Source organism: Leptodactylus fuscus, chromosome 11 (assembly GCF_031893055.1).
Source record: "Leptodactylus fuscus isolate aLepFus1 chromosome 11, aLepFus1.hap2, whole genome shotgun sequence".
Classification (NCBI taxonomy): Eukaryota; Metazoa; Chordata; class Amphibia; order Anura; family Leptodactylidae; genus Leptodactylus; species Leptodactylus fuscus.
In genome coordinates, this window is record NC_134275.1 from 43,168,774 (window position 1) to 43,184,507 (window position 15,734).

Below are 15,734 nucleotides of genomic sequence, written 5' to 3' on the forward strand. Positions count from 1 at the left end.
GGAATGATCGCATGGACCCCCATGAATTCACAAGAATGGAGGTTCTTTATCCATCATATGTATGGAGGGGAAGGTCTTATATGTATACTGCCTCCCCATTCATCACTACAGGACTGCCAAAAAGAAGATGGTCCTATTGCTTCTCATAGAATTCAAAGGAACAACAGTGCACATGTGTAACATGCTACTCCATTCATATTGGGGACATATGACCCATGTTCTCATGAACAGTGGGGGACCAAGTGGTAAGACCCCCACCAATTTTGCAATTATTACTGGAATGCTCCCCCCTGTTTTCAGGTAATCAGGTGAATATTATTAATAGTGTAGTATACTAGTTACATCCATTTTTATTCATAGGTCAATTCAAAGGGGTTGTCCCATCACAAGGATCCTATCTATACTGTTTGCTAATGTGAATGTAAGACTTTTCCTAAATACACTGCTTCAGCAAAACTGCTTTGTTTGTCCACTATATCACTTTATTCATTTTTTTGGGACACATCCCTTGACTTATCTGCTCATAAGTCAAGTGATGCATCTTCTGCTCTCAGGGGGGAGGGAGGAGGGGCTAAGTGCACAGGAGCGAGCCTGGAGGGGGGGGTAGTTTACACTTTGGGGGGGGGGGGGAGGGGCCACTAATACAGACCCGGCATCCGCTGTAATAGAGAGGGGTGGGGGAGGAGCGGAATAACAGCATCGCTTCTGCCGCTGCTGGCTTCATGCAGGGCAGAGGCATGGCGATGTTGGTTGCTGGCATCTGTGCCGGCGTCTGTGCATCTGTGCCGGCGTCTACACTCCACACGGAGCGGGGTCTGTATTCACATATGCAAAGCCAAGCGGCAAGATGCCGCTGGCCCTGCGTGCGCGCTCATAGACCAGTCTAGCCTTCACAATGCAAATACAGACCCGACATCCGCTGTAATAGAGATAGGCGGATGTCGGGTCTGTAGTCGCATTGTGAAGGCTAGACTGGTCTATGAGCGCGCACGCAGGGCCAGCGGCATCTTGCCGCTTGGCTTTGCATATGTGACCCCGCCCACCAATGACGCAACAAAGCCGGAAGACAGAAGAAATTACAGCAACGAAGACTGGTGAGTATGCGACGTGGGAATACCCCTTTAACAAAAGTCTAAATGCAATCTTATCTTCCCACTTAACATTGGTCTAGTACTACAGGATAATGGAGCATCTATCACTGTTACCAAATCCCTAACAATATCCAGTGATCTGGGATTAGCGTCCAATCTAATGAACATTTCCTTCCCCCTTAGGCTACTTTCCAAGGAAATCATCCTCCACAGCAGTCCAGGTATGACTAGGCTCACATCTGTGTTGGATGCTCTATTAAAAGCCTCTATCATAGATTTAGTCAAAAAGATAAAGAAAATGGTACATGCTGTTTTTTATTTCATGTAAAACAGTGGGAACCCAGCAGACCCCATTAACATCAATAGAGTCTGTCAAGTGCCCTAAGTGTTTTTCATATGATGATTTACAAGCTCCGATGTACAGGGTAAAGTAAAATTATATAAAATTTATTTATTGTATACACCTAAAACAACATAAAAATGAACAAAGCAAAAGGTCATAAATGCTGTGACGAGATCGGGTTAGAAATGAGGGCGCTGTTGTACTGATGTCTAAGGAAAGTATAGATCCTTGGCAGTGGTGAAAAGTAGTACTGCAAGTTCTAATAATGACAATCTGTTCCAATGGTCAGAGTATTTGCATGAAGATAAGATTTCAGGCATTTCTGCTGAGCTGGATCCTTTTACAGTAAATCCTTATGCCCTTTCTCTCACCTTTTTTAATTGAATTTCAATGAGCTCAGGACTAGGCTGAGGAACATTCCATCTGTCCTGTTTATTGCACCAATATGTCATGTGACGTGACATGTTTAGGGTCCTTGTTTGTCTTCTTATTGTACACCTTGTGGCAAAATACTTTCTCTTTAAGCAATTTCAGTCACTACTGGTATTGACATTAATGGTACAACAAACTCCCCCAAGTTACATGGTAAAAACATTCAGAAAAATTGACTTTGTCTTGTCAATTAGATTCTTGCTTTATTAACACCTTAGGATACAGCACAAATTTCAGATTCTGGGGAAGTGCTTTATTTTGGAGTGATTTGCTCCCCCCTACTGGTTAAAGCATGAGGAGCATGAGAAAATGCCAACTGGTCACGACAAGCATATTTACCCACTGTCAATGGAGACACATGCATGTCTCTTTATTCACTTGCATGGGAGTTATGAATATTTGTATATGAATAATGGAGAGATGCGTGCATGCCTGGTCCTTGTCCATTCAATTTTTGGAACAGACGTGGCTTGATGAGAGTCCCAGAGGGGTCAAAGTCTTTTAGGTATTTATGGCATAACTGATTAATAAAGCCAAAAATACTGAGATAGGAATACCCCTTTAATTTCAGTAGTCACCATGTAATGCTTAATTTCCCCAGTGGTGGCGCTGCAGTGAAACCAAACTCCATCTCTTCTGCAGATCATAGCTGATTGCTTATGGTACCCTGTGATCTACTTATTCTCAGGGGCCCCATCTGACAAAAAGGGATTTCTCAAAGTGGAGAACCTCTTTAAAGGTGAAACCTATAGGAGTCCTCATGTTTCTCATATTGAGTATATACGTCGAAGTTTTCTATTGATACCTTGAGGAAGAAAATGGAATATTCCAATGACAATGCCCATATTAAATGTATTGCATTTCAATATAGTTTTCCTTTGCACTAGTTTGCCATGGAAATTAGTTTTTGTGTTCCATGATGGCACAAGGAAAGACAGACCCGTCCATTCCAGAAGCATAGGGGTTAAATCATTCCTTCTAGCTGAGTCATGTACATAGCTAATAGAGACTTATTAAATGTAAAGATGGCTTATCACATGCCCTCCAGGGTTGTAGGCAGAGACCTGCACACCCTTAATCCACCCTGCTGAAATCACAAGGACAACTGTTTTGCGCTCTAATGGAGCCAATATAGATGCTTTAATCGGGAGACTAGATGATATCACAGCAGCCATGTCCCAGAAATACCCTTTAGTGACATCCCACTGACCACTATAGCCCATGATGATGAATGAGATTGGGTGGTGATTTTAGTTCACCATTAGTCGTGTTTATCTAGTATTTGAGAATAGAAAAAACTGTGTGTGAGATCCATAGACTGGAATGATTATTCTTACCATGGCTCACCTGTAAATACCAGATCAACAAGTATCCCCATAAATATCACATTTTCCCTGCTATATGGTAACTAATTTACTGGGTGTTGTAACACCCCACGGACGCACCTCTATAGGTGTTTGGCATCCTGGGTAATGCACATGCGTCATTCCAAAACTCTTAAAATACCCCTGAGGTTCATTTTGTCTGCTTTGGTGTGCGGGTGCCCCAGCTGCTAATGGTTGCGACTTGTTTTCCTGCTGTCTGACTTAAATTTCCAACTGAACTCTGTCAGTGTCGATTCTTACTTCTGACTACGACTACAATTCCTGCTTGCTTTTTTGTTACCCAGCAGTGAAAATGCGTGACCTGGAAATTCACTGTTTGAAAGTCCATGTGTCCTTCCAGGGTTTAACAATGAAGAATGTATGACCCCTTAGACTTTGTTCCCTGGTTTAGCCCTAAATCAATGTCTTTGTGACTTATTGGGTCCTCATCTCTGGTTGGCCATCATTATAGGTGTACCCTCTCAGCATTCCCTACTGATTCTTCCATAATGTTGCATGCAAATTGGGGTTCCTGGACCCAATACAAATACTGTATTTAGGCCTCAGACTACCATGAGCTGCTTGGAGTAATCCTGGTATGTTATGTGACACAGAAGCCACACGGCTGGGTGCTACTTGTGCAACCCCTACTACTAAACTTCTGCCATTGAGTATTCTCTCACATTGACAATGTTATGTGCTCTTTATATGGTATGTAGCCGCCCTCCCCCTTTAATTCTTTGCTTCTGACATGTAATGACTTACTATTATAGTTGTTTATTTTTGGAGCACCATTAATTCCAGGAAGCTGTACATATGAAAAGGGTTTACATACATAATACATAAAATAAGAACAATAAACCTATAGTAATATATAGGAAGTTATCAGCCAGAATAGAAGCAGATATACATCTAGAATCTGTCAGCATAGCTTCTACCTAATAGACCACATGTTTCCACCACACGCTGTGAGGATCCTGATCTAGTATAGGTCTCCTTTATAATATATATGCAGTATATAATCATCAGCTATGATTTGTGATCCTCCGCAGTGATGACAAAGCTCTTTGATATACTGGAATGAGCTTATGGCGTCTGCTTATAAACATATACAGATGAGGAGAATCAGAAATCAGAACACAGGATTGAATATTTACAGGCTTCAGGTATGTGATCAGGAGAGCTGGTGATGGCCACCATTTTTATCAGATGCATACAGGATGCATATACATGTATTTGAAGGCGGGACGGAAACGCAGCGATTTGCCTGCGGAAAAAATTGCGTCGTTTTACAGTAACTGCAAAGTGGATGGGATTCTTGTCAATGCCATTCCCACTTAGCGGTAAAAACAGCGGCATGGACACGCTGCGATTTCCAAAACTGCCGCAGTTTTGGAAATTGCAGCATGTCAATGATATCTACAGAAATGCTGGCGGCATTCCCATAGATATAATTGAAACAGAAATTCCATGGAGGAAAACTCTGCGAATTTTCTTTTTAAAGCGCTCTGCGTCACCACTGTGGTTTTTCCCACAGCGCTTTATAGCAGCGGGTTGTCCCATGGGGCCTTAGCCTAAAGGTGTATTCCAATGGAAGCAAACCATGCCCTCTACGACCAGAGAATGGCAAGTGAGCTGTGTATATTGGTGGATGTATAGTGTTACTATCCCTGCTTTATCAAAGCCTCCCATAGTACAGAAGAGCTGTCATCTGTCATTAAAGGGGTTTTCACCATTTATCCTTAGGAGAGGTCATCAACTGAAAATTTATGAGGGTCCAACACCTGGGATCCCAGCAAATCAACAGTTTGAAATGGCAGCCAGCTGAGCTATGTGAGATCAAATCCATCCGTCATATAGCCAGTCTGCAGCTCAGGCCCATTTAAGTGAATGGGCCTGAGCTGCCATACCAAGCACAGCCACTATACAATGTATGGAGCTTATTTTTATGTGAACTGAACGCTGCAGCCTATTCAAACAACTAATCGAGATACCAGGCCTTAGACCCACACCAATCTTCAATTGACGACCTCTCGTTAGGAGAGGTCATTAATGGATAAGCCTGGAGAACCCTCTATAAATCATTTGCCCTATAATTATAATGAGATGACTCTGCTACCCTTGTCCCAGTCTACACAGCAATGATGAAAAGTAAACTGCAGAAATCTAGAAATGTCATCTGTGTATTGGAAGGGTGAGAAAATTCAAAATATTTCACATCTCATTTTTTGTAATATGATCAATAAGATCATAAGAACAGCCAAAATATCTCAAAATTAAAAAAAAAATGTTTAGAATACATTATCAGAGAAAACATCCCCTGTATCATGTTTTATCCTCATGCTTTCACTTTTGATATTTTGTCCAGCAGTAGTTCTATGAAGATCGATGACTTGTGAAATGTTCTTCTGTCAGTTCCCATAGACAGTATGTATTGTAAAGTGGCCTTTCAGATAAAAGGGAGATTGTGTACACAAACCATACGGGCACCATGACATTCAGACTTTACAGAAATCATGTAGGGCCTTCCCTGGGGAGATCCCTTATGGTGAACAGGCTCTGAGTATTAGGAGATTAAAGAAGGCTGTTGCAGGCATCTGAGAGCTTGTGAGCAATGAATGTCCATGGCATACCATAACCAAATGATCAGAGCCAGTGACCCTGGGAAGATGGGATTACAGAGAGCTATCAATGTGCGTCTGATTATAATCCATAGCACTGCTGAGATTTATCTATTCACATATGGTTCTTTATGTTCTATTAATTAAGATATATTAGTAAAATGGATATAGGACATACAGCAATATTGACTTAACAGGGCTCTATTATTGGGAAACTGGGAAACCACGGACCGGCCTCCTGACAGGATTAGGCCAAAGATAGACAGTGCTCGCCCATAGAGATGATTGAAAACCTTCTTTATTGAAAACACACACACACAACGCGTTTCTGGCTGAAAAACCCTTTCTCAAGTGCATCGATTTCCTTCCACAGTGGGCCAGAAGTACTTCTGGCCAACTGTGGAAGGAAATCGATGCACTTGAGAATGGGCTTTTCAGCCAGAAACGCGTTGTGTGTGTTTTCAATAAAGAAGGTTTTCAATCATCTCTATGGGCGAGCACTGTCTATCTTTGGCCTAATCCTGTTAGGAGGCCGGTCTGTGGTTTCCCAGTATCTCCACATCTCTGTGACGTCCACAGCTGCTGCCCTGGCCTATATCTCCAGGCCATTATATGCATTTAGGGTGTTGTCATCACACAACCCCACTAGGTGAGAAGGCATTTGTCTTATCCTTTATTGGCCTGGTACTTTGGTTAATGCATGAGGAGCCGCTGTGGTTTTCTTTTTTTGTTTCCTATTATTGGGAAAGTCATTTTTAATTAAGCACGTATTTGCATAGACTTTAGAAAGGCTTTTCCACACCTACCTTTTGTATGTAAATCGCCTCAGTAGTTTTTGAATGGGCCCATTTTTATTCATATGGTAATTAGTAGAGATGAGCGAGTACTGTTCGGATCAGCCGACCCGAACAGCACGCTCGCATAGAAATGAATGGACGTAGCCGGCACGCGGGGGGTTAAGCGGCCGGCCGCCGTCAAAGCGGAAGTACCAGGTGCATCCATTCATTTCTATGGAGCGTGCTGTTTGGTTCGGCTGATCCGAACAGTACTCGCTCATCTCTAGTAATTAGCTTCCAGCATACACAGGAAGCTCTCAGCGAGCACCCTCTGCTAACCTCTGCTATACCTATGTACGTGCATTTTCCCAGTATCCCTAGGGAAAGATCTAAGTCTCCCTATGCTGCTACCAGTCTCTTCAATGAGTTAAAGTATTCCTCCATAGCCTCTCACCTTACTAACTAGTACTCTGATCTGCGCTGACTATGGGAAACACCCCTGGAATAGTTTTTCTGGTTTAGTTTACATCCCAAGTCATGTCACAAGGCTTCTGGAAAGTCATGCACTGACTTTTTGGAGGTTACTAATTTACAGAACCAAAATGATGAATGTAATGGGTAGCACCTCTCCTGTTGATAGAGCTTCTAACCCATTCACTTGAAGGGGATTCAGCTGCAACACCAGATAGTACCAATGGTGCTGTGTCTCAGATAACCCTTTAAGGCCTCATGCACACAGGGGAGTGTGTAGACCAAGATGTTCCCAAGTGGGTTCTGTGGTACATTAACTTCAATGGGAGTTACGGTCAGATTTGTTTTTCACTGAGTTGGATAGGACATGTTCCATAATCCTTGGAACAGATCATTGAAGCCCCTCCTTAGACTGCACACACAGTCATGTGTATGAGGACTAAGAATTGTACTTTCATTGTGCAATTCCAATGATTATACTGTTGGAAAAAGTCAATGATTTTTCCAACCATATAAAAATATTCATTATATTACTGTTCAGAATGAGGCAGCAGACAGCGGACATCCAAATATAGCTGGATTACCCTGCAACATTGTACCTAATGCAAGAGGATTTGGTTGCATTACAACCCCAAGGTTGCTGAGACCATGACACTTAATTGCAAAATAACTGAGCATGGTAACAGCCACGCTACACAAGTAGTGTACAAACCTTCTACTCCATTAGCATCATACAATAAGCATTTATTTTTTAATGTTTGCTCCATCTGTATATAGGTCTCCTTTTCTTATATCTCCAGTCCAGTCCCAACCTTTTCAGACTCAGGGCACCCCTAGAAAAAAAAATTTCCTCATGGCACACCTACCAAAGAATTTTTATCAAAAGGCAAGGACGCAGATAATGTTGCGTAATCGCAGGCGGACATCTTTATAACCGGAGTGTTGCGGCCCCACGACGGGTGTCCAAAGCAGCCCTGAAAGTTGCGGCACCTCTGATGGGAATCGCTGCTCTAGTTTATTTTATAATCTGAATTGTCTGACAATTGACTGTATGTTTCCGTGGAAACCTGATAAAAATATAGTCAATAAAAATTCCTTTAATCTTGTTACATTCTTCTTTGGGAATTATACCCTACAGACGACTCCTTGGCGCACTAATTAGATGTTTGCCTGGGGTATAAAGCAGCCCTGTCACCACGGCTCAATATTTTCCATCATCCCTACCTTTGGAAATAAACAGTGATGACATAGCCGCGCAGACAGATACATAGTGGGAGAAATGTGTGCTTGCTGTCGAGGTTCCACTTCCAGCCAGGGAACAAGCTTTATTCTTTGGATCAAAGCCCGGCTGAGAGCCCCTTAATGAGGTATCATGCTGAAACTACAGCACGAAACTGCAATTTAGGAGCACTTCATCTTCCGAACTGTATTTTTACGCACTCCTAATGTCTCTGTTTGTCTTCCTGTTTTATCATTCACCGCATAACTTTCTTGGGGCAAAGAAAATACTTTTTTATTTATCTAGTTTCATATATTCCATTATCTGGAAGTCCTCTTGTGCTATTTTTAGTGCTGTATTTACAGTTGGAGTTGACCTAAGCACTCGGATGTAATGCATAGTCATTAAGATAATGCCCCCCTCAGGCTTATGTATGGCCAGCTACCCAAATAGCCTTTCACTGTTATTTTTTTATTCAGAAAATGATGTCTGTTGAACAATAGAACGTATAGTAAAAAGAGAGTAAGGTCATAAATTTAACAGAACTGTATCTTTCTATTAAAGGAGCAACTTCAGCCTGATATAGAATTCTCCAATATTCTAGTACATAGGGGCCAGTATTACATTACTTATATTCTTGTACATAGGAGTAGTATTATAGTAGTTATATTCTTGTATATAGGAGCAGTATTATAATAGTTATATTCTTGTACATAGGAGGTAGTATTATAGTAGTTATATTCTTGTACGCAGAGGGCAGTATTATAGTAGTTATATTCTAGGACATAGGAAGTAGTATTATAGTAGTTATATTCTTGTACATTGGAGGAAGTATTATAGTAGTTATATTCTTGTACATAGGAGCAGTATTATAGAAGTTATATTCTTGTACATAGGAGCAGTATTATAGTAGTTATATTCTCGTACATAGGAGCAGTATTATAGTAGTTATATTCTAGTATATAGGAGCAGTATTATAGTAGTTATATTCTTGTACATAGGAGCAGTATTATAGTAGTTATATTCTAGTACATAGGAGCAGTATTATAGTAGTTATATTCTCGTACATATGAGGTAGTATTATAGTAGTTATATTCTTGTACATAGGAGCAGTATTATAGTAATTATATTCTTGTACATAGGAGGTAGTATTACAGTATTTATATTCTTGTAGATAGTATTATTATAGTAGTTATATTCTTGTACATAAAAGCAGTATTATAGTAGATATATTTTTGTACTTCACTTTACTTGCCCTATTCCTTCTCTAGTTAGCAATAGATGCTGAAAATTAAAATAGAACAAATGTAACAATAAGGCTAAGGTCCCACATGGCATCCCACAACAAAAAAGCGCTGCATTGCGGTTCTTCCCGAATTGCTTTAAACAGAAGGTTCGCAGACTTTCTATTTCAATTATACCTATGGGGAAACTGCCAGCATTTCCGTAGATATAATTGACATGCTGTGGTTTCCAAAACAGCGCCTGTCTTGGAAATTACCACATGTCCGCAGTGCAGTTTTTGTCACAAAATGGGCATAGGATTCGTGGGGCCTAAAATGGCATTTCGTTTTTGCTTTTTTTTTTTTGCTGTGTAAAATGAGTATGTGTGGTACGATTGGTATAATCAACACTGACTAGCACTGCATTTTACCATGCTTGTATTTGACCCTGAAGTCAGGATTTGAAGGTCACTTTCAGAAAACTGTAAGACAGCATTAAGAGTCTTCCTATCTGTCTTATCCATCACATACCTCTTGTACAGATGAGTGAGTACTAGAGTTGTCTCCCATTCCTGTAGTCAGAGTCTCTCCCACATCGAACTGCTCAAGAGAAAGAAAAAAATATATAATGAAAGTATGCCATCTGCAGACAGACAGAGACCGTGAAAGAGCCAGACTTTCTAGAGGCATCCATATGTGAAGACAACATGATGTTAGCAGGTGTGCAGGTGTGTGGAGGAATGTGAGAGGTGACGAATTTAGGCTGAGTGAAAGTTTCAGGGTCACCGAAGCACAGTCATTTCTAGTGATATTGAAAAGTAATATTCCCATTGAAAGGCAAGTCAGTAAATTGGCACATACTGCAATTCTAGAAGGTATATATAATGTTTTACATATAATAGCACCATCATATATAATACACAATAGCTATCACTAGCGCCTTTTTTTTTTTTTTTTTTTATAAGCTCAAAATCCCATGTATAGGCATAGACCTAAATAACTAAATAAATTCTTTCTGTTTACAGGTTCTACACATTGGGTGGCTGAGATAACAGTCTTGGAACAGAGGTAGAAGGTCCAATATTGTCACTTCAGGTGCTGACTTCCCAACTTCCCAACAGTGACTTCCCAACAGTGTCACAGGGGCCCCAGTGGGCCCAGGCACTGACTGAATCACTGTTTACTCTAAGCTATGCGGCTGTACAACTGAGAAGCCATACCAACACATGAAATGTCTGCTCCAGGAAACATTACTAAAACTCTCACCTTAATGATTGGGTGAAATGCTTCTGAAATACTTGGCTTGATCACAGAGAGATCTGTCAAGTGACACAAGTACAGCGGCTTGGTTCACTCTCTGAACTCTTTTCTATGCTCAGTGCAGGTAGGAAACCGTTAAGGCCATGTTGGAGCCTAGAGATGAGAATAACCTACTGGACGCTAGTTATACAGCATAAGGGAGCCTTCACACGGAGTTTACGCTCGCTCATTCTGAACGTAAACTCGTTCAGAGTCTGCGGCGTAAACAACAGATCCCATTGACTTGAATGGGTGCCGGCATACACGCACTCCCCATTGAAATCAATGGGAGGCTTTCACGTATCACATTGAAAGCAATAGACCACCAGAGGTAAAGACATTTATCCATTTACTGTCCTGCACCACCAGAGATGTAGACAATAACCTTCCTTTTACTAGACTTGGATGCTGTTTATTTCTACAATTCAGTACAGTAATAGTAAAAGAACTTCATGTTTTACCTTCAAAACTGAAGTTTTGTGAGTACCATGGTCCCTTCGAGATGCATTGAAAAAATCTTCTGCTTGGAAATTGCTTAGACAAGTCTGGTTATGATTTTTACAGTAGTGCTTGGCAGCTCCTGGTTCCCCCATCACAAAGACCATCTGCTGTAAGGATCCCTGCAATTACAAGGAATACAAAATGATATCACTAACATTCCCACATTATAATTTCGGTTTCATTGGAGGCAGGTTAGAGATGATACGATAAGCCAACTTTATGGTTACTGTACGGTGTCTCCAAGAGAGATCACATTGTCTCCCAGTGGTAATGGCAACTTCATAAACATTATTACCAGATACTACCATACAAGATCTATTCTTCTTAGCCATGTCATTTGGCTTCTCCCAGCACCTCCTCTCCCAAAATGTCCTGTGTTCTGCCTCAGTCCTACTGGATCAGGCCACATTTTTCTCTCTGACTTCACCGGCAAATGGTACGTGAAGATGATATTGGGCCCCGATGGATTTTCTGAAGGGACCTTCTGTTGCAACACATCACCTGCAGATTAAGGTGTTTACCTTCACCTGGCTCCTGTTCCTGTGCAGTGTGACTCTGATCCTGACCTTGGTCTTGTTTCTTGATCTCCTCCTTCCTCATCCTTGGCATTATTCATCTTGTACCTACTATTCTACTCCTAGCTCTCCATTCCTGGCTATGCTTCTGTCTCTTTCTCTGGCCTGTCACATTGTGACTGCTGATGACAACCCTTGCTTTTTCAGAGGTACAGTCTCCAGTCAGTGACTATTCTGGGGACCACAACCTGGACCTGGACTATCCATATATGCTTGCAGGGGTTAAGGGTGGATCAATGGAAGACTCCTAAGACTTTGTATCTCAGTCTAGCCAGTACCAAACCTATTAAGGCTTTGAGAATCCACATCTCTGGTTACACATGTTACAATTTTCAGATGTACTGTGCACTCTAAAAAGTTAGGCTATGTTCACATCTCTCTCACAAGAGAATCCATCAAAATCACGGATTAAAACCTTATACAATTTGTGTCAGTCAGATTATGGATACACCCCTGTCAAGGTTTCCATTTTCTGTTTCTATAACCTAACTTCCTGTCAATTCTGCCATTTGTATAGAATTACCTTAGACTGACATATATTTCTCCATTTTGTATAATGTGGCTGTCCGCAGCATTCCTCAGACATGCTTGCACTCTTCAGGATTGTCGGGAATGTAAATATGACTATTTTATTAGAAAGCCATAATGTATGAGTATGCGGTCTACCAGTCTTGTGGTGTTTTTAAGAATGTGTGTAACTTTCAGGTTTGCCCTCACAAGACATGACAAGACAAACCTAGGACTGAACATCTAACAGGCATTTGTGCAATGTTCCTTTTGTGTATTGTCACCCAGTACACCACAAAGTGTCCTCCTGCAACTCGCCTGTTGTCACAAACACTATTAAAATATAATATATGTTTGTCTGATTTTATAAGGGATGTGGGGAGACACTAAATACCATAAAGAAGCTTGTGGTTTTCCTTGTTATCGGCTTGTTTTGGTGTCATGGATGCAGGATTCACCAGACGTAAGTGAACAGATTCTTTTCATTAAGTTATTGTGTGTTTTTCCATAGCAAAGTGGGGGAGATGAGGAATCATGAAGAAAACACAGAGTGGGAGGTTTTGGAGGATGTATTACATTTATACTTACCCTTAAAGGGGTTGTCTGGTTTAGAACAGCATTTTAATATATATTCTAGGAAGCCCCCTGTTTAGCAACCTCATCAATTGAACAGAGCAAAGAGCAGTCCTGGATTTAGCATGTTCATGCATAGCACACTGGTTTCTATTAGAACTTTGTAATACTCTATTTCTCCTGTGGTGGCGCTGCAATAAAGGCGGCCATATAGATGAGGCTAATGTCAATGGAACCAGCCAAAAATCTATTGTCTATCATTTGCCGTTCTTTCGGCCTATGTCAGTAATAGGCATGATGCATTTCAACATGCCTAATCCTTTATTGTTTAAGGGAGATAAGCTGCCACCAAAGTTGTATAGCAGTGCCTTACTCCGATCTTCCCATCCAGAGCATATACAGGTTCAGCCGAACTAAGTATGTAAGTGTATAGGGGAGTCAGGAGGAACAGCTATTCAACAGCTATTTAAAGGAGTTTTCTTACCTAGACAAATTATCTCCTATCCACAGGATAACTTGCAGACTGGTAGGGAGCCACTCTGGCCTCCAACAATCAGGAAAACAGGGGAATTCTGTCCCCTGTTCTGCTATGCCATGGTCATGTGGACATCATTGTACATTGCCTATCTCCGATATTGAAGCAAATGGGGTAGCTAGCGTGTACCCAAACATCACATGACTACCACTCTATTCTTTCATTCAGAATGGGGTATAAAATCTCCCATTCTCCTTGAGTGATCCGACCCCCATCAATCTGCAGGTTACCCTCTATCCTACAAATGGAGGGTAACATCCCCAGATGGGTAATCCCTTTTACTGTTTTTGGTAACCATAAGGCTCCACGCACACGAACATTTGCTTTTTCAGTGAGCAAGCTGTGGTTTTCATGGCAAGCTCCATGACCCATTCACTTCTATGACTGCATACACACGCCTGTATAAGTGGCTGTGAGCGCAGGGCAAAACTCAGGACAGGTCCTATACCTGACCATTTACGGCCCAGGCTTGATGACAGCAGTGAATGTAACCATCGAGGCATGGGCAGCATACAGATGTCTTCCACTTGTCATCCGTGCTGTTTAGTCATGGCCAAGATACATGCATGTGGTCATGTGCATGTAGCCTTACTTCCTGGTTAGCAAACAGATCACAGGTGATCCCTGTGGGTCCTTTACTTCACCAGCATTACTTTAATCTACCACAAAAGAAGTGTCCAAATCGAAGAACCTCGATAAAAATTTAGAAACCTCTAGCCAAAACTGAAGTTCCCCATTGCATTCTTCCTTAGGACTCGATTTACATTAGACAATGAATAATCACCTGGGCTCACTGTTTTCTTCTATTACATAGCAGCAAGGACAGATGAAGGAGGGTGACATAGAAAGATTATTTTTGTCTTACCTTGAAGGGCACATCATATGGTTCAATAAGTCCTCCTAGCATTACTATTCCATCAGTTTTTACCCCCAGTCCAAAAAAATTAGACCAAGGAAGTTTCTCTATAAGCTTGCAGTCCACATATAGAGTCACGCCCTTGGAGGAGATAGCAAGCGCCACACGGTGCCATTTCCCATCAGTCAATGAAGTAACAGGGAATCTGTTGAGGTACACGAATGATCAGATTTACCTTATATCTTTACAGACACTGTACACAATGTGAAGAGAAAGATATTCAGATATCTCAGCATAGCACAGTCATTTTCAATCTGGGCCCCTCCATGCTAGGGGGTTGTTATTTTGTAACTCCCAGAGTGCCGTAGGTTGTAAATCATTCCTATATATTATATCTGTCTGATATCAATTTGCCATTTGTCTTATAGACTTTAGATTGACTATGTAGAGTCAACAGTAGGAAAAAATATAATATCTTATCAACTTTGGCTCAAAAACGAACTACTGGCAGAATTGTCTTGGCTGATTATTATGCTCATGATACAAATCACATAGTTGCCATCTCTCTGAAATTTGCTGGCACAATCCCAAATTTTGGGAAGCTATCCCAGTAAAGTAAGGCATATCCCATCCTTGAAAAATGGTGTAACTTGAATAACTCTGCCACAAAGTGAGTGTTTGCTCTCAGTTTAGGATTTTTGGATGAGGGATTTAAATATCTTTATATTACCAAAAGGTATCCCTAGAGCTCCATTCACCTGGCAGAGGCCAAAGAGTATCCAGAGACCATTTTTTTAACCTTTCTATGTACATCTCGAATATTCTGCTATTACATGTAAGCAGAAACATGCCTCAGTTCACAATGACGATAAATCAAGTCTTCCATAAAGTGCAGTGATTTTTCTGGCCCTGTGTATAGGAAGGTATTGAATACTTTTCATAGACACTAGTAGCTGTCTGGTCAGTAGACTATCCATGTGTCCCATTGATCTGTATGACTCTGACGTATACAAATATTTATCACATGGGGATGAGGTCACTCACTCATAGTGTCCACGTCGGCTGGAGATAAATATTAGGGCGTTGGAGTTAATTCGGATCTGAAATAGCACCTGACCATGGAGACTTAATATGGTGATGAGGCCGGTATTCTCCTCAAGAGTTGAACGTAACTTGATCAGGACAGCCAGCTCATCTGCAAAACTAAAGCAATACAACAAGCTCAGGAGAGGTAAATGAAACGAAATAACACAATATAAAGGACATTGTTAGAAATATAAATGAGTGCTGAGACAGGGCCCTAGAGCAAAATTTACAAAGAACCCCCCCTTCATGTGTTCACTCATAC

The 15,734-nt window shown here is 41.2% G+C and overlaps 1 protein-coding gene across 1 annotated transcript in view; it reads right to left on the reverse strand.

The window, feature by feature from the left end:
- The window catches only part of LOC142184336 (uncharacterized), a 206,109-nt gene that overhangs the window by 54,388 nt on the left and 135,987 nt on the right, over window positions 1-15,734 (reverse strand). The window contains exons 3-6 of the mRNA XM_075259133.1: window positions 15,431-15,589; window positions 14,396-14,591; window positions 11,301-11,459; window positions 10,072-10,140 (exon numbers count right to left, since the gene is read on the reverse strand). Of these exons, the coding sequence (XP_075115234.1) occupies window positions 10,072-10,140; window positions 11,301-11,459; window positions 14,396-14,591; window positions 15,431-15,589 (583 nt within the window). The remainder of the gene's footprint in view (window positions 1-10,071; window positions 10,141-11,300; window positions 11,460-14,395; window positions 14,592-15,430; window positions 15,590-15,734) is intronic.